The sequence below is a fragment of the Chlamydotis macqueenii genome, chromosome 5 (genome assembly GCF_036417535.1).
Source record: "Chlamydotis macqueenii isolate bChlMac1 chromosome 5, bChlMac1.mat, whole genome shotgun sequence".
Taxonomy (NCBI): Eukaryota; Metazoa; Chordata; class Aves; order Otidiformes; family Otididae; genus Chlamydotis; species Chlamydotis macqueenii.
Window position 1 is genome coordinate 41,007,582 of NC_141560.1, and position 26,069 is coordinate 41,033,650.

The 26,069-nt window shown below is 39.4% G+C and overlaps 2 protein-coding genes across 7 annotated transcripts in view; one reads left to right on the plus strand and one right to left on the minus strand.

Moving 5' to 3' along the window:
- Positions 1-26,069, plus strand: part of ZNF106 (zinc finger protein 106) — a 109,181-nt gene that overhangs the window by 21,706 nt on the left and 61,406 nt on the right. For 4 of the 6 annotated variants that reach the window (XM_086750020.1, XM_086750021.1, XM_086750023.1 and 1 more), the window contains exons 6-21: positions 4-628; positions 1,527-1,596; positions 2,130-2,284; positions 2,379-2,439; positions 2,753-3,094; positions 6,687-7,464; positions 7,843-7,898; positions 8,400-8,545; positions 8,864-8,998; positions 9,924-10,040; positions 12,032-12,223; positions 13,320-13,382; positions 14,301-14,420; positions 14,892-14,963; positions 16,509-16,580; positions 17,211-17,357. In XM_086750020.1, the coding sequence (XP_086606146.1) occupies positions 4-628; positions 1,527-1,596; positions 2,130-2,284; positions 2,379-2,439; positions 2,753-3,094; positions 6,687-7,464; positions 7,843-7,898; positions 8,400-8,545; positions 8,864-8,998; positions 9,924-10,040; positions 12,032-12,223; positions 13,320-13,382; positions 14,301-14,420; positions 14,892-14,963; positions 16,509-16,580; positions 17,211-17,357 (3,151 nt within the window). Of the gene's footprint in view, positions 1-3; positions 629-1,526; positions 1,597-2,129; positions 2,285-2,378; positions 2,440-2,752; positions 3,095-6,686; positions 7,465-7,842; positions 7,899-8,399; positions 8,546-8,863; positions 8,999-9,923; positions 10,041-12,031; positions 12,224-13,319; positions 13,383-14,300; positions 14,421-14,891; positions 14,964-16,508; positions 16,581-17,210; positions 17,358-18,825; positions 19,495-26,069 lie in introns of those variants that run through there. The other 2 variants (XM_086750024.1, XM_086750025.1) reach the window with 2 other exon arrangements.
- CAPN3 (calpain 3) overlaps positions 24,464-26,069 on the minus strand; it is a 35,111-nt gene continuing 33,505 nt past the window's right edge. Inside the window, exon 24 of the mRNA XM_086750029.1 lies at positions 24,464-25,505. Within this exon, the coding sequence (XP_086606155.1) occupies positions 25,479-25,505 (27 nt within the window). The 3' untranslated portion in view covers positions 24,464-25,478. The remainder of the gene's footprint in view (positions 25,506-26,069) is intronic.

A 26,069-nucleotide genomic window follows, 5' to 3' on the forward strand; every position in this document is an offset into this window, starting at 1 on the left:
AAGGTTTGGCATAGAAATGGTGCCTCTTGTTCAGAATGAGCAAGAGGGTCTAGAACTTGGTGAAGAATCTGATCTCTCTACTCTGGAAGGATTCCAGTGGGAAGGGATTTCCTTAGCAGTGCCTGGCTCAGCCAGAAAACGTAGCTTTTCTGAAAGCAGTGTCATTGCAGACAGAAATGCTTCTGCTTATAGCTTCTTCAGTGAAAAAGCCAAAATAAAAGAAAGTGGGCAACGGCAAATACTTGTAGCCAGCCACTCGCAGCATGTAACATCTGCATACGAGGCAAGCGGTGACATTGAGGCTGACTTGAAACGGGAGACGTCTTCTCTTCCCTTGTCACCATCTATGTCTGAAAGAACTGAGACTAGTGAAAGGAGACACAACTTACAGGCCTCCTCTGAGGTCACAGGCCTCACAAATGAAGACCAGGAGAGCCCAGAAAAGAGAACACCTCTTCTTGAAAAACAAAATGTGCTAGAAATCTCAGAAGAAAATCGTCCAGCTTCGAATAATGCTTCACTTCTTGCAGTGTCTAATAACATAGATGCAGCTACAGACAGTAGCTGCACATCTGGTACTGAGCAGAATGACAGCCAAGGAATTGGAAAGAAACGAAGAGCAACTGGAGTAAGTGTGCAATTTTGTCCAGCTTTGATGCACTAAAAGTATTTTTTCCCTATTAATGATCATTCAACCTTGGAATGATCTCTGCAAGGATTTTTCTCCATTTGATTGTCTTGTAAATTGATAGTCTCAAATTAATTTGCTTGTTTGACTTAATTTTCTTCAAAAATCTTTTCCATTTCTGCCTTCCTAGTGCAGGACTTCTGCTTAATCTTTTTTAATTGGTAGAAACAGCAAATGCTCTTTAATTTTAATTTCTAGATGGCATGCTATGCTGGTAAATGAGAGCTATTAAAATATTTCTGTGGTAGTACTTGATGCTGTAGCAAATATCTTGGTGTTTCAAAAGTTAAATGGAAGCTAGATTGTAGTAGAAATCTATTTTTCCTTAAGTGTTTCTGGTTTTATAATCAATCAAGGAAAGGCAATCCTTTTTACAAAATTGTACACTTAAAATTATATCCTTATATCTGTGTTTGTTTCGCTGTCCTGTCTTGGACTTACCCAAAGGGAAAAAAAATGTTTCCGATCAAAATCCTCAAAATAATTTTGTTTTAAAGTGGTAATTTTAATTCCTTACTGATTTAATCCTCTAGACCTTCAATTAAAACCATACAGCAGAAAATCTGACCCAAGTGTGATCTTAAATATCTGAGCAAGTAGAAGGCTGTTGGCTTATTAATATTTCTTCCTAGTTGAGATGAAAACATGGCACTCGCTTTGTTGCCCTCCCTCTTTTTAAGGGCAGAGGGAAGGACAAATTATACGGGAATGTGCAAAATTAATCGTGTATTCCTCTCTGTGGGTACAAATAATGGTTGAAAAGACAGAGGATGTTTGACTTTTTGATTTAGGCAAAATTGGTCCTGTAACTTTTGTTAACAAGTTATTTTACTTGCAGGAGGGATCTTCTCCTGAAATCCCTAGTCTAGAAAGAAAGAATAAGAGAAGAAAAATTAAAGGTAAAAAAGGTGAGTGAATATCATACATATGTGCATCTGGTATAGAGGTTATGAATACCTAGTAGTATTTTGACTTGGCTAAAATGGCATTTGCCTTAATGCTGCTTCAGTGCTTCTTGCGCTCCTACTGAAGATCGTAGGGTGAACTGCTCTCAGGTCTGCAACGCATTCTTCTCTGAAGAGTCCCATCCTAATTTGTCGGAAGTCATTTCTAAGAGAAGATTTTGTTCGTCCTTTCTGATTGCAATTCATATTCCTGGTTGCACAGATGGCACCTTTGCTTTCCCCTGCTCAGGGAAGACAGGTTTGTTGCCCCTTCAGATGGAAGTTCTGAAGGGAGAAGCACCTGTCACTTCCTTCTAATTCAGCTGTGCAGCTTTCCCTTTCTGCTTCTGGGTCGTCTCACCAGAAAACTTGCACTCTGCATAACTTGAGCTGTGTTCTGGTTTTGATACCTCCAGCAATACTTCTTATTTTTTGACTCCTTCTATTTTAATGCATTGTCAAGTACAGTTATATTCTACATTTTGTTTCTTTTTCAGAACGTTCTCAGGTAGACCAGTTGTTGGCTATTTCGCTGAGGGAAGAAGAGTTAAGCAAGTCCCTGCATAGTGTGGACAGCAGTCTCTTGCAGGCTAGGGCTGCCCTGCAGGCTGCATATGTTGAGGTTCAACGGTTCCTTGTATTAAAGCAACAGGTAACAGTGGGCTTTTGAGACTGTCTGAACTAGAAATTAGCAGCCTGAAAAACTGCCTTAAATAGGACTGATTTAAACTACAACTGTTTTGCAGATAGCCATGGAAATGAGTACATTGAGAAGTCAAAGAATCCAAATCTTGCAGGGGCTACAAGGTACGAAATACCATAAAACTACAACAATGGAGTGCTGACTCTCATATTCTTTGAAATCAGCATCTTGTAGAAATTACGTTTAACTTTAATTTACTCGTTTAAAATAGGCAATAAAATTGTAAGCTTTCAATATTGAAGTCTTTCTTGTTCAAGTGTGATCTGTCGTCTTTGGTAGTGCCATCTAGTGGCTTATTTACAGATTTTTATTTTTTTTTTTCCTCTTGTCTGTCCACAAGAAATGAGCTATTGGCACCACTAAATTATTATAAAATGTGAACTTTTTTTTTCCCCTTCTCACCTCTTTTGCCATTAGAAACATATGAACCTTCTGAACTGTCAGAGCAACTTTCCTGCAGTGTCTTAAGTGAGAGAAGAAATAGCAAATCTCATATGGCAGCTGACTTAATTCCTACAGGCTCCTTCCTGCCCCTTTTGGACACTTTGTCTTCCTCTGTACCTCCACTAGGAGCTTCTGTTCATATAAACATGCCGTCACCATTCCAGTCTTCTGGCATCACACCTGCCGCCACTCCTGACTCCTCAGTACAAGTTAAACGAGAACCTGTGTCTCCAAAAGACTCAGAAGAAAATGTGAATTCTGTACCCCAGAGCTCTCCACGTGCTTCACAAGCAGAGGAGGTGGAGCAAAAGGATGGTATGTGTGGCTTCTCCTTGTTTTAAGAGAACTGACTTTAAGAGAATACGGATTTTTTTTTTTTTTTCCCAGAAGAATGTAAGTTGGGTCTCAAACCTGCAGCCTGTTTTGCAGGGGTGAACTCCCATTAACCTGTGTAGGACTTTGTCAACTTAATAGTCTTAGAAATTGGAACTTTCTTTACAACACATCCAAATGAATTCTGCATTTTTTAAATTGTTAAGCACGTGCAAATTGTAGTTATATGCACCTACAGGTTTCTAGTTTTACTTTAAAAAAAGAACAAACATGAATTTGAAGGTTATAGTCTCTTAGAATAATTTAGTTAGTTAAAAAAAGAAAAAAAAAAACCACCAAACCCCTAACCTTAAAATTTCCCCTGTAACTTTTGTCTTCTGTTCTGCATCATTTATGGGCATTGGTAGCTGAAAACCTGCCTAAAAAGGAAAAATGCACACCTGGAGATAATTTTTTTTTTTTTTTTTTTTTAATTGTAACAAACTACATCTTTCTCAATCCTACTGATCTGAAGATGCTCATTTAAAGTTCATGCAAGCTTATTTGTGATTTCAGTAAACAATTTACTGCAAGAAGGATGTTAGGCACTGTTTACTCATGTGAGGGGAACAGGAATGAGTAGAGGAGGGCTACCAATGAAGGTATGTGTTCACTTTTGTCCGGAGAAAAAAAAACACTGAATTAACAGAACTACTAATGTGAGGGCTACTGCTTCAGAAAAATGAGATCTTAATGGCTATAGCTGAATTTGCTAATTCTTCATTTAGACAGTACAAAACCCCTAAAACCTGTATACTGTAGTCTGTGGTTAAAGGCTTAATGCTATTGCTACTTTCCACTGCGACTTGCTACTGTGGCTGAAGATAGAAATTGAAGATTAAAAGCTCAGTCATCCTCTACTTTCCTAAGAGCCTGTGAAGTCAAGCAGAGTGACTCTAATGACAGTTTTTTGTCTGCCATAACAATGTCACTTACCCAAACCGTTAACTTAGATAATTTGAGATAAAGATTCATAAATAAGATCCTTGTTAAGGGGAAATACAGACAACGCTTCTTTCTTCCTTCAGCTGAAGTGGAAAATACCATTGGAAAAAGTCATACAGTTCTACTTTTATACACTTTTTTTTTTCTCAAGCACGAGATAAGTGTTGGCTGAATTGAAGCTTAGGGTTCTGTAAATACAGGAATTTGAAGGTTTTTTTACCTTTTTGCAGTTTGCTTCAGATGCAGAGTTCTGTATAAATAGTATTCTTTGTGCTTTTTTAGTCACTATTGCATTTCCTGTATTCCACAGTGTTACATTATATTAATGTAGCATTGTGAATTTTACTTCATCTCTGTAGGATTTGACAGGGATTATGAAGCTTTTGGGTTGTACACTAAAGTAAGCTTGGGGGGGGGGAGAATCAGCTTTTGTGAGTGCATTGTTAAGACTCAGCTTGCAGGAAGCCACTACTTTTTCCTTCGCTTTCACATTTTTTTGGCATATGCCATTCTGTTGTGTTTAAACATCATTGAAGAGAGGTGTAATTTTTCTTTAGTATTAGAGCTGGAAAATTCAGAATAAAGACTTAGTGATCACTAGCTGCAGTGGCATGAAGTGTCTTGCTTGCAGAATCTTCAGACTTTATTGATCTCTTTGCAGGCACAACAGAAGCTGAAGAGGTTTTTTAGGTGTTGTTTTTTTTTTTTTCCCCTCATAAAGATGAACCTTCAATGTGTAGCTGCATTTATTACTTAAATAATTACTTTTAAAATGTCTTTAGCACCTTAGCATATTTGTCAGTTTCCTACAAATTTATCTTCGACATATCAAAAGCAAGAATGTTCTTTATGTTTGTTTGCCAAATTAATGTGGTTTTGGTATTGATCAACTTCTATATGTGCTACATTTAAAATGAGTTTCTGCCATCACATGAATTTGGTAATTTGGGAGGAAGATAAGCATTTACCATCAGGTAAATTCTGTAATTTGGAGGAGAGGAGTTCTCTCTGGGGCAGACTATCTGCTTTCTGGCAGTTGAACATCTGGCTTGTCAGCTTCTCTAGGAGGTCATCTCAGCCTTGCTTTGAAGGAGCTGATTGCATTTGGTTTCCCTGACTACCAGCAATCTCTCTACCTGCAGAACTGAGTGATTCTGTTTTCTTGCACTATCACGGTGGTTTCCTACTTTCTTTTCTAACACTCGCAGTACTCCAAGTGCTGAGTATTAATAACTTTTGAGTTTAGAAATTTCAGTTTAAGTTGCCCTTTACTCTTATTCTCCTGTTGTTTTTAAGTGACAAAGTTCCTTCCTTCTCCCTTCCTGTGGGAAATGAGGGACACATGATGTTAGCAGTGTATTCAGAATTTAAGGATTTGTGTGCCTTCTTCCCAGTGTAATTCAACACAGTAACCTTTCAAACTTAATCTAAGCATCCATTTCTTATGTATAGAGGGTTTTCTAACAGGTTGCAGCTGTGTGTGACAGTTATGGGTTGGGGGGAAAAACAGCTTTCCATTAATTTACTTTAAACGCAATATACCCCCCAACACTGTTAGCAAGTTGTAGTTTTGTCTTGGAACTTCCTATCTGGGAAGGTGTGGGGAGAGATATTCACAGTTAAGCTGCCTCTAGTTGGGTGCGTAATTCCAAAGCATTGCATTTGTACTGTGATGTCTTAAACAGTCCAACAGCTTTGTCTCAGTGTTGCTGTAGGTTTAATTTGCTGATTTCCAAGAGAGTGAAGCAGGGAAGTGTTTCAAATACTGCCAACTTCCCATTCACATTGAGGGATCCCACACAATAAATACAGTGAACTTGAAACATCCTGTTCTGGGTTGTAGTTACTGCAAATGCAACCGGGGAATTTTAGGATGTGGGAAACACAGCTGTGAGGTGCTGCCTGTGCTCTTAGCCTGTCTCAGTGGAGAGGTTGGATTCATTTGTTTGTATTAACTTTGAATTACAATGACAGGGAGAGTACGTTTGCCCCACCACTTAGTCCACCACATTTGAACTAACACAGCTTACCCTGGTGGCTTACAGTGCTACTATTCCCAGGATAGAGGGTATGCTGCTGCAGAGTGGGTTGTGCATGACTTATCTGCCTTGAGTTAGGTTCAAGTAACTTGGTAGAAATAACTAGTGCAGATGGGTTAAGCACAAGGTCTTCAGACTGTGTCACTGAGCAACTGAGACATACTGGCCATGCATTGGTTAATACCAGTCCTACAGCACTGGTCACAGCTGGTAAGGGAGCACACAGCACAGGGTGGTAGCATCTTAAGCTGACGATGTGGGATTCACCAAAGGTTGTTTTTCAGAACTTTAAATGCATATAGTCAGCCAGCAGCTTGAAAGATGTGCCCCGTTCCTGCTACACAGATAAACATTTTATTTCCCAGCTATGTTTTTTAAAGACTGGATAGCTGACTGAAATAGCAGATCTAGTTGTGCACATAGATTTCAAATGTAGGAATATGTACTTTACATGCACAATTAAGCGTAAACAGAAAAATGTGGGGAAAGCAATTTTACATAAATATTTGTTGCTGTACAGATTGAATATAATGCTAGTCTGGTTTTTTCAGGAGAGACCAATGAGAGAACTTCACTGTATCCAGTTATCTCTGCAACCATATCCCTATCAGAGCTAGCAGCTTGTTTCCAACACACTAATAAAGATGTTCACAAGCCTGCTGCAGACTGGGGAAAGGCTGGACTTCCTGAGAACCCTTCTCCTCATCCACTGTCTGTTTTCAGCAAAAGAGAAGCAAGTGATACAGTGACTGAAAGCTTTTTACTGGATCAGTGTAGCACTTCTCTTCCAAAGCATTCAGTCCTCCTAGAAACAGCGATGAATAAAACCCCCAAAGTGTCAGCAGAACCATCCGAGGAACAGATGGCAAGTACCGTAGTCCCAGCAGAAAAAGGGAACAGGAGGAGAAGAAAGTTAAGAAAGAAGAAAACTCTAAGGGCAGCCCACGTGCCAGAGAACAGTGATACAGAACAGGATGTAGTTAACTCTAAGCCTGTCCGGAAAGTCAAGGGTGGAAAGGTTCCTAAAGGAGAAAAAGTTACTACATCCGCTCTTCCAAGACAGGATGGAGCTCCTGCTCGAACAGCAAGAAACAAAGATGAGAATGACAGTGATGCTTCTCTGGAACTAGTGGAAGTTCCAGCACCCCAGTGTGAGGTGGTTCACGTTGGTTCATCAGAGTCAGAAGATGAGAAACCAGACAGTCCATCAAAGAGGAATTCACGTAGCTCTGTGGATCAAGCAGTCCTAGAGGCGTCTTGCTCTGGTTATGATGAAGTGAGCTCTACCAGTGAGATTGGCACAAATTATAGGGATGACGGGAAAAGAAGGTGAGATTATTGTAGTTCTCTCAAAAGTAAAAGCATTACACCAAATTCATAAGAAGCCTTTTTTTTTTTTTTTTCTTCCCCAACCTTATTCAGAAAGTCTTACACCAGTAACTTTTAATTTCATTCAGAAGTGAAGTAAGAGGGGAAAATGAAAATTGAATTTGTGGTTTTGGTCCAAAAAATGAATGTGTCTTGTTGCCTACTAATTTCTCTCACACAACAACAAGGCTGCCCTCCACAAAAAGTTTGGGTTTGAGCTTATCTGTCACAGCCTATTTTCTACGAGGTGCAGTCTCTTGTATTCTGGAGTGTTACTTACACCAGTATTTTGTCAGAAGATGAAGTCCAATCTTTCTACTCTTTGTCTCTGTGTTACAGTGTGGCTGAGACGCAGACTGCCATATCTTCACTAAGAGGATTAAAGAACTCATCAGGTATATCTTCGAAGCTTTTCTTCTGATACTTTGTGTATAGGATCTTGTAGGGCTTTGAGTTAAGTCTCAATCAGACTGCTTCCAGAGGGGAATTTTGCCCTGAAAATAAAAACCTGCACTAAAAACTGAAGTGGGAAGTGATGCATACTCACTTATGTCGTCTGTCACTGAGTGGTTTGCGCCTTGACCCTTCCACATCCCCCTGCCCCCCGCCCACACAAACACTTCTGCTCCACAGTCTCTGTAGAGCTGTAGGACAAACAATAATACAATGCTTTTGCTGTTTTAAAGATCTTTCTGGACTTAACATCATATACAGGTCTTCCTGGCATTTTGTATTGCCTTCTGCAACTTACAGGCTCCAGCTGGGACCCATAATGAAATCTAACTTTAAGGTGCTGAGCCCTTGAAATAGTTCTGCGGTTTGCTGATACAGACAACACTAGCGTGTTTGCTTGAGTGTGATTCTGTAATCAAAGTACATGTGTCTCTGCCCTACAGAAGTGTCTTCGGAGCCAGGTGAGGATGAAGAACCTACAGAGGGAAGCTTTGAGGGACACCTGGCTGCAGTGAATGCTATTCAGATTTTTGGGAATTTGTTGTATACCTGCTCAGCAGACAAAACTGTTTGTGCCTACAATCTGGTTGTAAGTAAGGTTGTGGGAATGGCGTTACATTAATTGCAGTCACAAGGTTGCAGTTCTGGTTTTGTAAAGCCTTACTGTGTAGTTAAGGAAGCAGCTGCTTTTTCAAGCGCCTCATTTTTTTTTTTTACTATTCTTTTCTTCAAATCTCTCTTCTCCCCCTCCCAAACCCCTTCTTCCTATGAGAGGTGTAAGGGGAGACTGATTGCTACATGTTTTCTGTTTTTGTTAGCTGTCATACCCCACTCTGTCAGGTGCAGATCCCAAAAGGTATTACGGGCCGTTACGTTGACAGACCTTATGCTTTACTTTCCTTTTCAGAGCAGAAAATGCGTGGCCATCTTTGAAGGACATACTTCAAAAGTGAACTGCCTCCTGGTCACTCAGACAAATGGGAAGAATGCTGCACTTTACACTGGCTCAAGTGACCACACTATCAACTGTTACAATATCAAGGTACTCCAACTCTGTATTGATTAACATGTACTGCGTTTTTACGTGAATGTTTCTTTGCAAATATAAATGAAAAAAAGCCTTTTAAACCCATATGAACTGGACGAGAGCCCCACTTTGTACCTCAGTAGTGTGGAGCAGGAAAGAAAAAAGACAAACAGCAAACCATTCAGGGATTTACTGCCTGATCTTTTGGCTAGCTTGTCAGCAGAGTTTTTGCCAGAACAGCATGATGGGATCCCAAATGTTGGGAACATCAAAGTGCAGGATGGTTGGCTGGCCATGAACACCATATTTGTCTTGCTGTATTTCTAACTTCATTGCTTACGGAAGGCACTGCTCTGCTTGTAGAGCAGTTACAGAGAGAACAGGTATCTTACTATTCTGAGGGCAGGTGGAAGAACAGACTGAGACTTCCTGAAGCTGGACTTTTAAGGATAAATGGTAGGAAGGCTTGTCCAGCCTGTGGATTGAAGGACTTGAAAACAAGTATCTGCTTCAGGGGGCAAACTGACAGAGGTTTTTAACTCTCAAGCTGATGATTGATGGCACTTCCCTGTGCTGAACTTCATGGAGACTCCTCAAACTCAAGCATGTAACAGGGTGTTTTTCGTATACATGTATCATCTGTAGTCTAAAGTTCTATATACATTAGAGGTTATGACTAGAGGGTTATAACAGGTTGCTGAAGTACAGGTTTTAGGGTTATAACAGGTTGCTGAAGTACAGTCAAATCTCAGAGATGGGAGTGAGGTCATTAAGACCAGGATCAAACTGCCATGTGACAGCAGACTTCTGTTGTTTTTCTCCAGCTCTGTTTGGTCCAAAAATGCAGCTTGTAGGTGTGTATCATAATTCACTGCAGGCTTTTTTTCCTTGGACTGTTTTCAGTTATTGAAAAGCTTTAAATACTACTTTCTGTTGCCAGACCAGAGAGTGCATGGAACAGTTTAAACTGGAAGATCGAGTGCTCTGTTTACACAGTAGATGGCGGATTCTTTATGCAGGCCTTGCAAATGGCAGTGTGGTTACTTTCAGCATAAAGGTTAGTTTGTTTAAATGTTGGCACCTAAAAGCCTGTTGTGATGCTGTTTGTCTCCACTTTGTGTTTCTTTCCATTCTTTCTCTTGAGTAGCAACTGTATTTATAATTAAAGTATTTTGTTATAAATGGTCATGGTTGGCCCCTTTTGGTCCTTTGGTTTTTTGATGTTTTTCAAAGCTGTCCCATCTCCCCTTCTGTCTGGTTACCTTTCTCTTAACTGCCCTATTGTCAGGCTTTTCCTTAAGGTTCCACCTGCCCTAGCAGTTGTGTCATGAGAGTTTTCTGCCACAGTTGATTATTTGTGAATCCTCCTTTCTTGCCCATCAAAGTAGTGTGAGAGACTTTAATGTGTTGCTGATTTTGCCTGCTCTATTTGCAGTTATAGAAGAGACTAATTTGCTTGATTTTTCTCAAAGAGGCTGTCGTAGTTTAGCCTCAGTCAGGGCCAGACTACACGGTCTCTCTCTCACTCCCCCCACCCTCCAAGAGAATAGGGAGAGATACTATAAGAAAAAAAAAGGCTCAAGGTTTGTGATAAAGACGGGGAGAAATCCTTGAAGTTACCGTTACAGGCAAAACAGACTTGACTTGGGAGAAACCATTTATTACTAAAACTAGCAGGATAATGAGACAGAGAAGGAGAGAACCTCCCTCTTCCCAGGCTTAACGTTATCTCTACCACCTTCCCCCCTCGAGTGGCACAGAGAGGAAGAGGGAATGGGGGTTGTGGTCAGTTCATCACAAGTTGTTTTATGCCGCTGCTTCATTGTCGGGGGAAGGACTCCTTGCATTCCTCCCCTGCTCCATTGTGGGGACCCTCCCACGGGCCACAGTCCTTTGTGAAACTGCTCTGGTGTGGGTCATTTCTTCCACAGGGTGCAGTCCCTCAGGAACTGGCTGCCCCAGTGGGCCCTCCATGGGCCACAGCCTCTTTCAGGCCTCCAGCTGCCCCTGTGTGGGGTCCTCCATGGGCTGCAGGTGGATGTCTGCTCCTCCGTGGATCTCCATGGGCTGCAAGGGGACAACCTGCTCCACCATGGTCATCACCACAGGCTGCAGGGGAATCTTGGCCAGGAGCTGCATTACTCCTCCCCCTCCTTCTTCACTGACCTTGGCGTCTGCAGCCGTTCCTCTCACAAGAAAAGTTCTTCACAACAGGCTGGCAGACACCTCTCAGAATCTGTTCACATCATCCATCTCATCTCCTCTCCACTTCTTGCAGCTGGGCCGGGCCGATTTGGGCCCAGTTGGGTGCCCGGTGGGAGGCCAGAGGGTGAGGCCTTCAAGGCCCACAAGGCTCGCACCTCCCCCTCTCTGCCCTCGCTCAGCTCCTTCACATCATCTCTACTTTTTTTTCTGTTTTCCCCTTCTTAAATACGTTATCGCGGAGGCGTTATCAGGGAACATTCTGCTACCAATCGGCTCAGCCTTGGCCAGCACTGGGTCCACTCTAGGCCCGGCTGAGTCCACTGAACAAAGGGGAGCAACTTCTAGCAGTTTCCTACAGAAGCTATCACCTTAGCCCCCCTCCCCCCACTGAACAAAACCAGAACAGAGACTTAACCGGCGCTTACCATGATATTTAAGCATGAATAAAGATCATTATTTAAATACATTATTTTTCTGGTTATTCTTTTCATGGATCCTAGTCTAATTTCTCAAATTTATCCTTACAAATTCACCCTGTTTTGCATTTTTTCTTATAACGTTGTTTCCTCTTATTGTTCTAACTTGGAAGGAGGATTTGCTGGACCTTTGCTAAATGATTAATTATTTTTTTAAAAGGCAGAAAATCAAAGCCTAATGTAAGGAGGTATTTTCTTGATTTGGAAACTTAGTTGTTAAGGTGCGACTCTTACCATTCCTGAAATGGTATGTTACTAAACCATAATCAGATTCTATAACAAGTACAACGCAAAAAGGATTCAGTGGTTTGGTTAGTGTCATAACAAAGTTTTAATTCTTAAATACCATTTTTTCCTCCTCCAACAGAACAACAAGCAGCTTGATACCTTCGAATGCCATGGCCCTAGAGCAGTAAGCTGTCTAGCCACAGCTCAGGAAGGAGCACGCAAGCTGTTGGTAGTGGGCTCCTATGACTGCACCATCAGTGTGCGAGATGCACGGAACGGGCTGCTTCTCAGAACCCTGGAAGGTCACAGCAAAACTATACTCTGCATGAAGGCAAGTGTCTCTGAAAATATGTTTTTGACAAAGAATGCTTAAAATGGTATTTTTCTTTTTCTTCCTCATGTAATAGTGAGCAAATTGGGGTAGGAGATAGAGGACTTCTCTGTTTAAAATTATAAGAACTGAGTAATGTGGTAGGAAAATTGTCTCTGACTGGCTGCCATATCTCATGTTCCCAGCAAGGCTGCTGGGGGCATGTATGTAGGAAGCATGTTTATTTCATGTTTCAAGATTCAGGGAATCTTGAAATGTGAGTTGGCCAACAGGGGGAAAGTTGGGGAAAAGATGAAGCTGATTTTCATGTATCCTGATTGTACAAACCTCAGAGGAAACTGGAAAAACTGTAACTCTAGAGAAGTATTCTTTTTTAATAAAATAATCACTAGCAATTATTTACAGATTTCTAGCTCCTGAGATTACAAGCCAGAACATACGTTTGTCTGGCTGCTTTGCTGTGACCACTGTCACAAAACAGAGAGAGGATGACTTCCATAAATTGTATTTGCCACTTTAGATGCTATGGTACAGTGGCATAGCCTTTTTTGCCCTTTAGACTATCCTACTCCTGCTTTCATGGCAGCATATTGTGGTGCCTTCTTGATCCATAATGGATCTGTTAAGCTTCCTTTCTAGACTAGTACTTGTCAGGAGCATAGTCTTTCATACATGACCAGAATATAAGTACACAGATACCCAGTATTTCTAGGAAACAGTGGGCTTTACTGTGCGCGTGCAGGGCAGCATGCTGCATTCAGTTTTCTTGGTCCCTGATCTGCTGCTGAGCTGTCTCTGAGAATAGTCCATAGATAGGATGAGTTAACCTGGAGGGCTGCAAGTTAACAGCTTCTAGTGCCAATTGTGAAGTGTCAAAAGTCGTCATTAGGATAGCATACTACGTTTTCTAGCTCTTATCTGAAGAACTCAGTGCATGTTTTTTTTTCATACTCTCTGTTGATTTTAAGACTGCGAAATTTAGGAAATATTACAGTACAACTTTAAACTGAACAGCATCTTAATATTTTGCTTGCCCATTTCAATATCTGTGACAAAAATAACTATTCTTTCTTTTTTTTTTTCTTTTTTGTGTAAGGTTGTGAATGATCTGGTATTCAGCGGCTCCAGCGATCAGTCTGTCCATGCCCACAACATTCATGTAAGTCTCATATATAAAGTTGGAGTGACTTTTCCTATTAAGGCAGTGAACTCCTGTGCTATGAAGTCAGTATTTCCAGAGTTTTTGGAAAACTGGTGGGGCAAATTGCTTATAGAAAAAGAAATCATATGATTTTGTTACTGTGACTATGCAGAATAGCTAACTAATGATAGATAAACGTAGTGACTCTTGTAATATGATATGCAGTGCCTTTTTATCTGGGGATCTTGCTTTTGCAAATATTACTACAAACATTCTGATAATGTGGAAAGGGTTCAGAGCAAAGCCATGTGAGATATTCTGGTTGGGGAAGAGTTTCTTTGTTACAGGAAAAACTTGAGGAACACAAATAGTGTTCCAAACTACCTAGAAGCTGTTATGCTGTTGTGAATGCTTTGTCTCTAGTCTGCCACTCTCTTCCTCCTTTACACCATGAATCATGAATGCTTGCTCGCTATGCAGTAAGTTAGCTGAAGAAATTTATCAGAGGAAAGTTTTAGTTGACAAAAAAAATTGTTTATTTCTGTGTACTAAGCTAAATTTGCTCGCTGATCCATGTGACTACATAAATACTGCTAGTACTAATACCACAGTGCTAGTTGCGGGATAGATGGGAACGTATCACTGATGATGGAAAGAGAAGTAGATGCTTTTCAGAGTGGCATGCATTTCTGTTGTACTGGAATGGCTCTGTGTTAACATGGGCAGAGAAAAGGATAAGTAGTATTTGATCATAATCTAGAAGTGCTTTCACAGGAAATGAAGCCTAATAAAGGGTGTTTCCATTTTTTGAGTAGTGAACATTGAAGCTAGCTACCCTATCTAGGTTAGGTAAAACTGTTTTGTTCGTTTTTATTTTTTTTTAAAAAAAAAAACAAAACCCAAACACCTATTCACCTTTACATTTTCTTGATGCAGACTGGAGAGCTGGTACGGATCTATAAAGGCCATAACCATGCAGTAACGGTTGTGAACATTCTTGGGAAAGTGATGGTGACAGCATGTCTAGATAAATTTGTTCGTGTTTATGAATTACAGGTAAGAAAATACATTGTAACTAATGACATTTACTTAATATATATTAGTTAATTATTTTGAAAGCAAATAGAAGTCATCTTTGTGGTTACTGATCTCTGGCCCATTCCTGTCATTGCTGTCACTCAACATCTATAGTTGTCTCACCAGCCAAAATATATGGGGTTTAAAGAATGTAATTTTTTTTTTTTTTTTTTTTTAGAACCTGGGTTCTCCTGAAAAAATGGCAGCTCAGAAAAGTGGGGAAATGTTAGTTTTGTCTGCTTAAAGACCAAGTGCTTAGTTGGTCAAAAAGACTCACAGAAGTAACGTAAGCAAAAATGAGCTTTCATGGTGGCTATGCAGTTTGGAATCCACCAGAGGAGTTTAGTTGCTACCCAGGAAACTGCTCTTGGAAGCACTGTCATTTGCATGTCCATGAAAAATGGCTATTAACTGTCGTACTGTTAAATGTCTGTTTCTGTTTCTTTCAAGTCGCACGACCGCTTGCAAGTCTATGGAGGCCACACAGATATGATCATGTGTATGACCATCCATAAGAGCATGGTAACTTCTTTTCACTGGTCTCAAAGAGAAGGTTGTAATTTCCACAAGCATCTATAAGATAGTGTAATTTTTTTCACATAATAAAATCAACCTGCTGTCTGACTAAGAAAAACTTAAAAATGTCAGCCAAAAAATCAAGTTGCTATAACAGCTTTGTATTTCTATAATATTATTTTCTGGGGAAAAAGTACTTTCTAGCTTACTGTGGTCTTAAAACAATAGTCCTGTTCACAGTGATAATTGCAATGAAGAGTCTAGAAATAGTAAAACATTGCTTCTTTTCAAGCATCAGTCCTGTTTGACTTTTTACTCAAGAGAGTCGCACAGATGCTAGAGAAAAACTCCACTCACAGTCAAACCTATAGTAACGTTTGATAGAACCTAAACAAAGTTATGCAGTTGATTTAGGTGCAGGGATTTCTTTGTGCATCTGCCCTGCAAGATAGGTTTCAGAAGCACTTCTGGATAAATAACTTGCTTAAAATAGTCATTTAAAGCACTTATTTGCCTGCATGTGTAGTAATTTGTTTGCAAACCTTCTTTTTGCTTGTAAAATAAGAGGAAAAGTATGATCTGTAATAACAGAAGAATCAAGTCTGACAGAGCTGATCTAGTAATTGGAATACATACTGCCCAAGCTTCCCTTCTCATGTGAGCTAAGTGCACCCAGGCTTTGTGCTTACAATCTGACGTTTGAACTCTTCCCCCAGGAATGGTCTGGTCTGGGCATTCTGAAATCAAAAAAGTGGTCAGATGAGAAGCTTAGGGACAAGTGAAAGATTGTAATTTTCTGTAGTAGTCTTGGTAGTAAAGTGTTGTCTCTTACACAGAGAAGATCGGGTGCTATATTGCAGTGATGAATTTCCAAGAGACATAAAGACTTGAACAAAAATAACAAATGAAAGCTTCAGCTGGCAGAGTTTTCCGTGTTACATGAGGGCTTTTTTAACAATGAATGTTCCTTATGGAATTCTGAGATCTTTTTCTTTCATCTGAGATCTTTTTCTTTCCAAGGGACAGTTTTGTGTGGAGCATTTGCCTAACAAAAGTGTTTTTTTAAGATGTCATTTTGCTTACTTTTTCAGGATCTGCATCAGTTTTCTCTTTCTGGAATTCTGATGTTCTTTCTCACCCTCCTCTCCATCCTTTTTAGATATACATGTGACTGGTTAAGTTATATGTATATGAAATATATATGTATATATTTCCGTATACCTGGAAATACATTCAACTTGACATTTAATCAACTAGCCATTTAGTGAATAGAAACATATTTTAAAGTCTTCTGCACTTTTACATGCCTGACACTATCAATTATAGCAGTTGTGGAAACATTTCTTACTGATTAGTAGGCTTTTGTAAACTATGAATGCAAATCTTAAAACAATTACGTTAGACCCATTTTTTAAATTTGGAAGCCTTGTATGTTTATATTTCTATTGTTCTTCATCTAATATACTCTACACTTGAAGCCTCCTTCAAAATTTGACTTAATTTTTTTTCTATTATTCCCAGCTTGCTTATCCGTAAATGTTTCTTTTACAGATCTACACTGGATGCTATGATGGCAGTGTCAGAGCTGTGAGGCTTAATCTGATGCAGAATTATCGTTGCTGGGTAATAAGCAAAATATTTTTAGCCTTCCTTTGTTATAGTTTTTAGACTAATTTTCTGGAGGTGGTCACTACTCAGCCTTGAATAGCTTGACCTTTAAATTATTATTATTCAATAATATTTTTGAAATATATATGTACATTTTAAATGTAAGTATATATCACTAGTTCCATTTATCATGGTCTTTAGTATATGTATATGCTTTGGGGCAAGTTAATAGTAACATCTTAGAAGCTGCCAAAAAGAAAAATAAGTAATTTAGATAGTGACATGTCACTGTTTAAAACCAAAAACTTCAGCTGAGTGACACAGAAAAGCCGATTCACTCTGCTAAATAAGTTTAATTAAATTCCCAATGACTCTGTGTCAGGTAAGCTTATATCTTAAAGGCTTGGTTCTTCTCTTCCTGTTACCGTTCTTGCTGATGGTCTAGGCTTGGCTAGAGGCAGGAATGTAAAGCTGTAATTAGAGGAACAGAGACTAGTGAGAATGAAATGGAATAAGAGGATTAAAAAGCTACAGGAGATGGCATGCATGTGAACAGTCTTAGTAGAATATTGTGAAGTTGCAAGAAGAAAAGCATTAGCTAAAATTCTTTTTCCCTGGCTTATTCTGGTATGTTTTTTCTACCAGTGGCATGGATGTTCACTGATCTTTGGAGTTGTGGACCATCTAAAACAACACTTGCTAACTGACCACACCAACCCGAATTTTCAGACCCTGAAATGTCGTTGGAAGAACTGTGATGCTTTCTTTACTTCCAGGAAAGGTTCCAAGCAGGTATGTGGTTGAATGAATGTGGTTGTACTTGGTAGTACAAAATACTTTATATCTCCACAATTGTGGGACTTGGTCTTAGTTCTCTTGAAAAGGGTTAAATTCTTGTAGTCTTGGCAGACTTCAGTGCATACAGTTGCAGTCATACAAGGGTAATGGAGTTCAGTTCAACCTGTGACAGATGAAGAGTGCAACTAAGTATGATAACTTGAGATATGGTCAACTTAAAACAATTTGATCCTGAAATATTACATGGAAATGATAAAATTCTTGAAATATTAGAAGAAATTCTGATAACTATACTCAAGATGTTACTAAGTTTTTACAGGAAAAAAATATTTTTAATATGAACAAATATCAGTCTTGAAAAAGGTTTTTATCCTCTTAATTTTTGTCCATCACTACCCTCATTCATTGTTGTGGATGCTGATGCTATTTATTTTTCACATGGGATTGGTTTTGCTAACAATGTTTAAGTAGTGTATAAATTTCTGAGTAAATGTTAGCACAGATGGGAAAAAAATGAACAAGGCATAAGAGTTGGAATAAGTGATGTGGAAAGGGTTGGGGGTGTGGGTGGAAGGAGGGTTATTACCCGTAGACTGATTGGTAAAATCCACATTTTGCTCCTTGACAATATAAACTTACGTCCCTGATGAATGCTTTTCAAAATATGCAGTGGAAGGAGGTTTCTTTGAGAACTAAGAAACAGAAGCAGAATCCTTAATTTGTCTTTAAGCACTGGCTTTGGATATGATGTGTTTATTTGATATGCTTTTCTAGTCAGAGAGGAAGCTGGTTTTTATTTGCCTTGAGTCATGTGGTATGTGAAATACTTTATGTGGAATCATAGAATGGTTTGGGTTGGAAGGCACCTTTAAAGGCCATCTAGTCCAACCCCCCTGCAAGGAGCAGGGACATCTCCAACCAGATCAGGTTGCTCAGAGCCCCATCCAACCTGGCCTTGAATGTTTCCAGGATGGGGCACCCACCACCTCTCTGGGCAACCTGTTCTGGTGTTCTATAACTCACATTGTAAAAAATTTTTTCCTAATATCTAATCTGAATCTATCTCCCTCTATTTTAAAACCATTACCCCTTGTACTGTCACAACAGGCCCTACTGAACAGCCTCTCCCCATCTTTCCTGTAGGCCCCCTTTGAGGTACTGGAAGGCTGCTATAAGGTCTCCCAGGAGCCTCCTCCAGACTGAACAGCCCCAACTCTCTCAGCCTGTCCTCATAGGAGAGGTGCTTCAGCCCTTTCATCATCACTATATATGTGATTTAATAGCTTGGTTTTTTTTTTCCTTAATTTTTTTTTTAGAAACATTAAGCCAAAAAAGTTATGCTATCCAGAATGTCACTTTTATTGAGGCATCAAGAATCTTCTGCAAAGTTTTTTGTGGGTTTGTGGTGGTGGTGATGATTATTAGTATTATTATTTTTAGATGACTTCTGGTTCTTTTCTAGGATGCCGTAGGACACATTGAAAGACATGCTGAGGATGACAGCAAGATTGACTCGTGAAGCTTCTCACCTCCCACATTGGGAAGTAGTTTTATATGTCAGAATTATTCCAGATAACATCAGTTTCTTACTCCAGTCTTTCCTCTTTCTTTTCCCACTTGGAATGGAAAAAATGGAGTGAGGCTGAAATGCCTTGCTACAGAGACTGCAGGTTGTATTGCACTCTGTAGAAATAAGGCTAGTCAATTAAGAGTTGGCCTAAATGGAAGTTTCTTGCAAGTTTTTAATTGATTGACAGATAAGAATATTCCCTCCTCTTGTCTGCCTTGCTTCTAGTTGTTTGTTTTTTCTGTTGTTTTTGTTGGGTTTGTTGGGTTTTTTTAAGAAGCATAGTCTCAGAGTCTTTGGGAAGTCCAGAGTGCTGTTGAAAACTTAGATTACAATAGGTGCTGGTGTTTGCAAACTCAGCGTGAAGCCTGTTAAGTGTCTAAGACATGTCTGTTTTTATGTTGTATCCAATTTTTTTAAGCTGATTTTAATAAAATTCTGCAAACCAGAATATCACAAATTATAACAGTGTAACCTGAATATCCAGTGTACATTTTGACTTTCTTCATAAAAAGAAAAGGTATTTTATGGAGAACTGGAATAAATTGATTTTTTTAATGTTAATTGTAACTTATTTTTTATTCCTTGTGTAAAAATTGCTATAACTGGCACAATATATACAGTGACAGACTGCCCTAAATACTGTGCCTCCCAAGGTATTTTGTTTATTTAGAGGAAGGCAGTTATTTCTTGAGAGGTATGCCAGTAGCAGCAAAAGAGCCAGAACAGTGGCTCCGCTCACATGTTTTGCAGTCTTAGTCTTTTTAAATATAGATCCTTATGTACAGGAAAGAAGTGGTGTTGCCTTTTGTTTTAGTTAAATACCAGCGTAACGACCGCTATCTTGATACGAGATCATACTTGGATTCCTGATTTTATCTGGAATCTCAGTGACTGAGCTTTACAGTCCTGTATCTTCATGACATAGCAAACTAAGGGAAGTGCAAAGGCACTGCCGGTGTAAGTGCATCCACTTAGGTAGTGTTTTGTTTCTGTTGTGAACTGGCTTAATTGACTTGGCCTATATCAAGTTCACAAAAACCCAGCTGGAAAGAATGGAGCAGGATTTTAAAGTCTAAAGTTCGCAAGCAGAAGCTGAGGATATGAAATGCATATCACATGTAAAAGTCTTATTCCTATAAATGCACAGAAGGTACCACAGAGAGCCAGTACAGAGGGGAAGACTGTTGCTACTTGTCAGGATTCCTCTGCAGGTGTCCCGTGGAGTGGAAAACTTTACCCATAAAGTTCAGTGAAATGTACTTCTTGCATTTGCAATCCTCTCTCTCGTAATGACGCTAATTTAGCAAAGAGCTCTCTTGGACAATGAGACTGATCTAGCAAGGAGCTTTGTGTTCACTTTTGCCTAACTTGCTGCTCAGGATGAAAAAAGCAGAAGATTCCTTAAACTGTAACAAAAGGTAAAGACAGCCCAGTGTCAAAACTGAGCTGCTTATAAATGAATCCCAGTGCTTTTCAAGCAAATTGAATGTACTGTTTTTACTGGACATCTCTTTCACCACTGCTTTGAGGCTTGGTATGCCAGCCATAGACCACGTGAGTTTTATAGCCTCATTCTTTGACTATAAAGAAGCCTTTTTAGGTCAAGGAAGTGACTTAGGAAAGCCTATGGATGTTCCACTGCCATCAAATCAGAGAACTTCAGGGCCTTCTCTGAAGCAAACTATTTTTTGTATTGTCTTAGCAGACAAGCATAATTTCTCTGTAATTGCTTGACACTGATAATTTTTTTTGTGAGAGATAAGAGTAAAATAGGAATGAGATGTAGTAGCATCCTACTTCAAAGGCATTGCAGTCTATGAGGTTCCAGTGCTTTTGTGGTGATTTGTTTGGGTTTTTTTATTAAGCTGTTTGTGGACAGGAAAAAAAACCCAGTATGTGGCTCAGACCTCAGGCTGTTTTGAGAGTTTTTGTTTTGGTTTTTGGAGTGTGTGTTTGTGGGTTTTGTTTGGGTTTTTTTTTTTTCCTTTCTTTCTTTCTTTGGTTTGTGGATGAAGCAATTCAAGAGAGAATCAAGTTCAGGGAAATCTCTGAGCAGGGTAAATGTTTTCTGGTGCAGGCTGTATTGTTCTAAAGTATCTGAGAGTATTTATTTTTTTGTGATCTAAAGGCAGAAAACTGCATAATACTTAAACCATTTCCAATTTTATTCATATTCAAGGGGGGTTCTGGGTTTGGTTTTTTGTTTTTTTTTTTTTTTGAACCACAGTGAGGGAGCATGTAAATGTGTGTCATAAACAATGTGAACATCTCAAGCTGTCCTTCATGGACTGTGCTTAAGTGAAGGTGTAGAGGTGTGTGATCCGAGGACAAGCATGCAGAGTGATTGTAGCATTCTGAAAAATGGTGTGTGAGAGTAGATTTTATTACTTATTCCTTGTGATTCTTTGAGTTCTTTCAGCTGTTGTCAGGAACGTCTAAAGATCTTTCTCACTAGGTGTTGCAACAAACACAGTTATTACACTTTATTTGCATTCCTGGTTGCTTGTTGGGTTTATCTTTTCTGGTCGGTGGAAGCAGACTTCCTTTTCTTGTAGTCCATGATATTTCCTTATCCGTCCTTGAAAACAGTCCTCCTGAAAAGTCTCAACTTCCGAAAGCTTTAGCTTTAGCAGTGGTGTCTTTTGCTGCTTTGTAGGTCATTTCAGATATATTGTAAGAATCTTAAAATGGATAAGAGGCAGGAAAATAGCAGAGCTGCATAAGAGTTCATTAAATTTTGCTTCATAAATTAAAAAGAATTTTTAAAATTGCTCAGGGGTTCGTAGGAAAATGCTGTGCTGCTCTGTCATGAGAATATTTTGAAAGGACTTGGAATGAAGTTGTTGTGCAGCTCTGGAAATCCCCTCTGGAGTTCTTAAGGGAGGTTTCCTATGTGTTCCATGGGAATTTGGTGCAGCTTTGTCTATTGGCCATTCACTTCTTCCAAAGGCAATTGCAGAAAAGAGATGCCAAACTAAGGTATTGGCTTGCTAGTCATTAATGAGATCCTCTCCAGTGTTGCGACTTAGGGTTTTGACTCCTGATATACCTCCCGTCAACCAGTGTAATAACTTTGGGAAGGCAGACTATTTGTGAAATTTAACGGAGTCACACTTGCATGAAAAGCAGTACTGCACATCTGAAGCCTGTTTCAGGACTATTTTTCTTTTCAGTTCAGATTTTTTAATGCAAGTAAAAAGTTGTGAGTGGAAGAGTGATTAGAGTAAGGGTTTCTTTTGTGGTTAGCTGTGTTTATTTTATTAGTCAAATGTTAATTAATGACCTCTGGACTTGCTATATAGCTGACTACATATGGCAGGCCCTTTAGGGGGCAAGTCACCATTTTCCTCTTAGTAGGATTGACATTGCATCTACTCAGCGGACAGAAAGGTGCTCAGAGGCATTGTATGCTTTTATGATACAAGAGTGGGCCAGATGCTACTGAAACCAGTTATATCATTCTCTTCAAAAGCGTGAGAACTTAATGCGCCATAGGCAGACCAAGCCCTGCCTGAGCTCCAAAAGGAGGGCCTGGGTAGCATGAAACAATCACTTAAGGTTCAGAACGTGCCACAAAGCTTAACCTTTCCCAATCCCAATAGCTTTAGATGTATTAGTCTATTTTGTTGCTCCTTTCGCCTTCAAATGACAGGGCAAAATAACAGCTGACTGGCAGTGCAAAATACTCTGTGGCCTAATACTGCTACTTCTGTATGGGGAAGGGGCCAGAGGGAAAACTGCTGCATCCGTTGGTATGAAGATGCGTTAAATATCCCAACTTCTGCTTGCCTGATGTCACTTACGTGTGGATTGCAGACTTCATACATGTTATCAGCGCATGAGCTGACTTCTGCAAAATAGCAGGAGGTTGGCTGTGCAGTGTGTTTGAAGTACTGCAGTTCTTCATGCACATTTTCAAACTGTACAATAATGCCAAATGGAGGTAAATGATAACTGAGAACTCGCAATAAACCGCAAGTTCCCAGAAACAAAAGTGGTGTTGAGAAAATATTTTTCCCGACTTCTCAATTAAAACACAGGTACAGATGAATCTTGTTTTTCAAGCTTGTGTGGTACTGTCATTCAAACAGTTTAAGTTGTCCAGAGCTGCAGAATATGTGAGGAAGGATAAGGAAACGGTTTCAGCTACTGTTTGTAAAGTATTTTACAGTGAAAGTAAAGAGCAAACTGTAGGTATATATTCTGTTATATGCACCTGCCAGCTTCTCAAATTTCATTTTGCTGTAAGTGTTAAACAGTCTTTTTGAAGAATGGAAGTGGAATAAAACAACATGATTGAATATTTAATAATTTAAGCTGTGTAGAACATGTCCATAGATTGACTTGGTTTTCTCTCACTTTGGTACAAAACTGTGAGCGTATTAACAAAACTTTACACAGCAAAAGAAGAAAAAAAAAAAACGGGAAAAAAAGAAAAATAAAAGTTCTTTATATTGTTGTGGTTTGTCAGTCTCATTCTTCTTTGTTTTGAGTAAAATGATTCTTTCACAGAATTGGATAGATTTTGACTTTGTTCTGGATATTTTTTTCCCTTTTTTAAGAGGGCTGGATAAAATCAGACAGGCCCCTTTGGAGCTCCAGCACTGGCAGGAATGTTGCCAGTTTTTCCTCCCAGTGTGCAGGAGTGTCAGACGTAGTTGTTTGGCACGGACAATGGAAACCGTCCACCCAGCTGGTGCCTCCAAGATGACGCATTGACTTGCTTCATAGCCCATTGCAAAGGGAAGTTCTCTGGCACTGTCAGTACTTCACTCACCAGGACTTTAAGGACCAGTTTTGAGTTGCCTATCAAAAATCTTGATTTTGATGTTTTGTTTTTCTCTGAACATCCCAACTAAGAGCATCTCTGCCATATTTTTGTATGGAAAATAACAGCTTAGTGGAGAACGCATCTCTGGAACCCAGGGCTCCTAGAATTCTGGTCATCTTAAAAAATGTGATTTGGATTAAAACAAAAATTGCATTTTAAAGGAGAAAAACTCTTCTTTAGATAAGCTACAGGATTTTCTTACGCTTTCAGAGTAAGTTACAGTGCAAGACAACATTTAGAATTTTGTAGTCAAAAGGATTTCTGTTTCTTACTGATGTTTCAGTTAAACGTGCTACTTACCAGAATAACTCTGTGTGGATACTACGATTCGTTTTTACAGTTTTGTTTTACAATAGTGGATTGCTTTATTACTTTTCACCACTGGACAACTAAGTAGAAGGTTCTCCTGGCAAGGTCTGAAGTCTGGTCTCATCACACCTTTTCTTGCACATTTTGTTTGTTTTATATTAATCAATGATTGTCCATTCTTAAAGCTGGTAACAATGGAACCTCTCAAGTTCAAGTGCCCCTTTTTTTTTTTTTTTGTAATGCATTCAAGGAGTGAATGGGCAAGTGTTTGAGATATTTTTATGCTTGCCATAAAACTCCAAAAGCTGCTGTATATTCAGGAGAGTAATGGAAAAGTGCTCATTGTTTCATCCTCCTCTATTCTTTCAAAATAAAAACAAAAAACAACTCTAAAGATTAGGCCAAAATACAGCCGATTTTATTTTCGGTTCAATTAAACTTATTGTACTTACACATTCTAATAATCTTCCCAGATTGGTCATGCTAACATAGTGTCTGATTCTGCTACGAGCCATCTCTTACAATAAAGAAATACGCAATACTGTCAGGAAGTGGGACTCTGTGGGAATGGAAGCGTGTATGTAGATATGTACATTTGTATGTGTGAGAGGCTTTCTTTCTCAAATGAAAAACAACTTTCTCAATGTTACGGAGGATGCAGTTACAATAAAAAACATTTTAAATGTCCAGTGTGTAATTAAGATACTATGGTGATATTAAAAATGAGAGCAAATCGCTCAGGTTCTGATACTTCTGCTGAGGCACTAGGCCAAGCTGTTCTAGGTGTTGCAGGCTCTTGTGCTGTACTTCCATGTTTCTAGCATAGCAGAGAACCAATGTACAGCCACATCTGTAGCAGCGGAAGTGGTTGGGATGCATAATATTAATGCGATCTAGCACAATCTCGCGTGAACTATTCAGTCAACATTATGAAGAGGCTGAAACAATGGTATCAAAAGCCATACTAGATACTAACAAAGTAGAGTTAATGACTAATTACAAGGTGGTAGTAAACAACTATGACTTTCACAGTTCAGATACAGTCCCAGTTTTGCCTGACTTGAGGGAAGACTTCCAGGTGTCAGCATAAGCAGAATAATGATGCATGCTCCATGTCTTTACCATGCAGAAAAAGCTTAATTCAGTCATCAATAAATTAATCCTTGTTGCCCAAAGGAAAATGTCAGGAAGTTATAAAAGTAGTTACAGAATGTGCGCACTGGTCTGCCTACTAGACTATGGTTGTCTCTTTTTCCAAGGGCTTCTTCCCACGTGCTGTTTATCTTTGCTAGCAAGGCACGTAAATAGGATATGCTCTCATTCGCACTTGGAGATGAATGGAGCTAGTTATTCGAACCCAAAATCTTGAGCGTGTTCTTGATGAAGATGGCCACTGGCTCCGGTGTTACGCATACATCGTGAGCTGCAGCCACTGAAAGAAGAGTAAGAATGAAAGCGTGGAAGACATATTGGCATCCTCTGACAAATTGTATTGAGATGCCGCCGTCAAGGCAGCTGCTTGCTGACAGTAAGGAGCATGGTGGCAGTGGGGAATTTTGTCTTAGGCTTCTTGCTCCTATTCCCCGTTTCCTCACAAAAATAGAAGATGTTTTTTATGGTCTCCCTTAAAAGCAGAAGGCATGCTTTTAAGTTGAAATTTTCTGAGTTTTCTTAATAAGGTTTTTAAAGTTGAAAAACTATGTTTAACTCCATTATCGGTTAATGCTTTATCAATATGTTTGATTTAAATTGCCTCATTTAAAAAACCTCAAAAGTTTTTTGAAGCACATTAAAGATGATGCGAAGAGTCCACAGCTGTGCCCTTCAACACCGACTGGAGTCTTACAGAGCAGCTGTTGCTGGCAGATCATGGATGTTTTCCATGTAAAATTGGTAGCAAAATTTGTAGGAGGTTTTGCAGTCTCTTACCAATTGGATAACAATTTCAGACCAACTGTCATAGGCTCCCTTGAGAACATGTGCAGTGAATAATGCG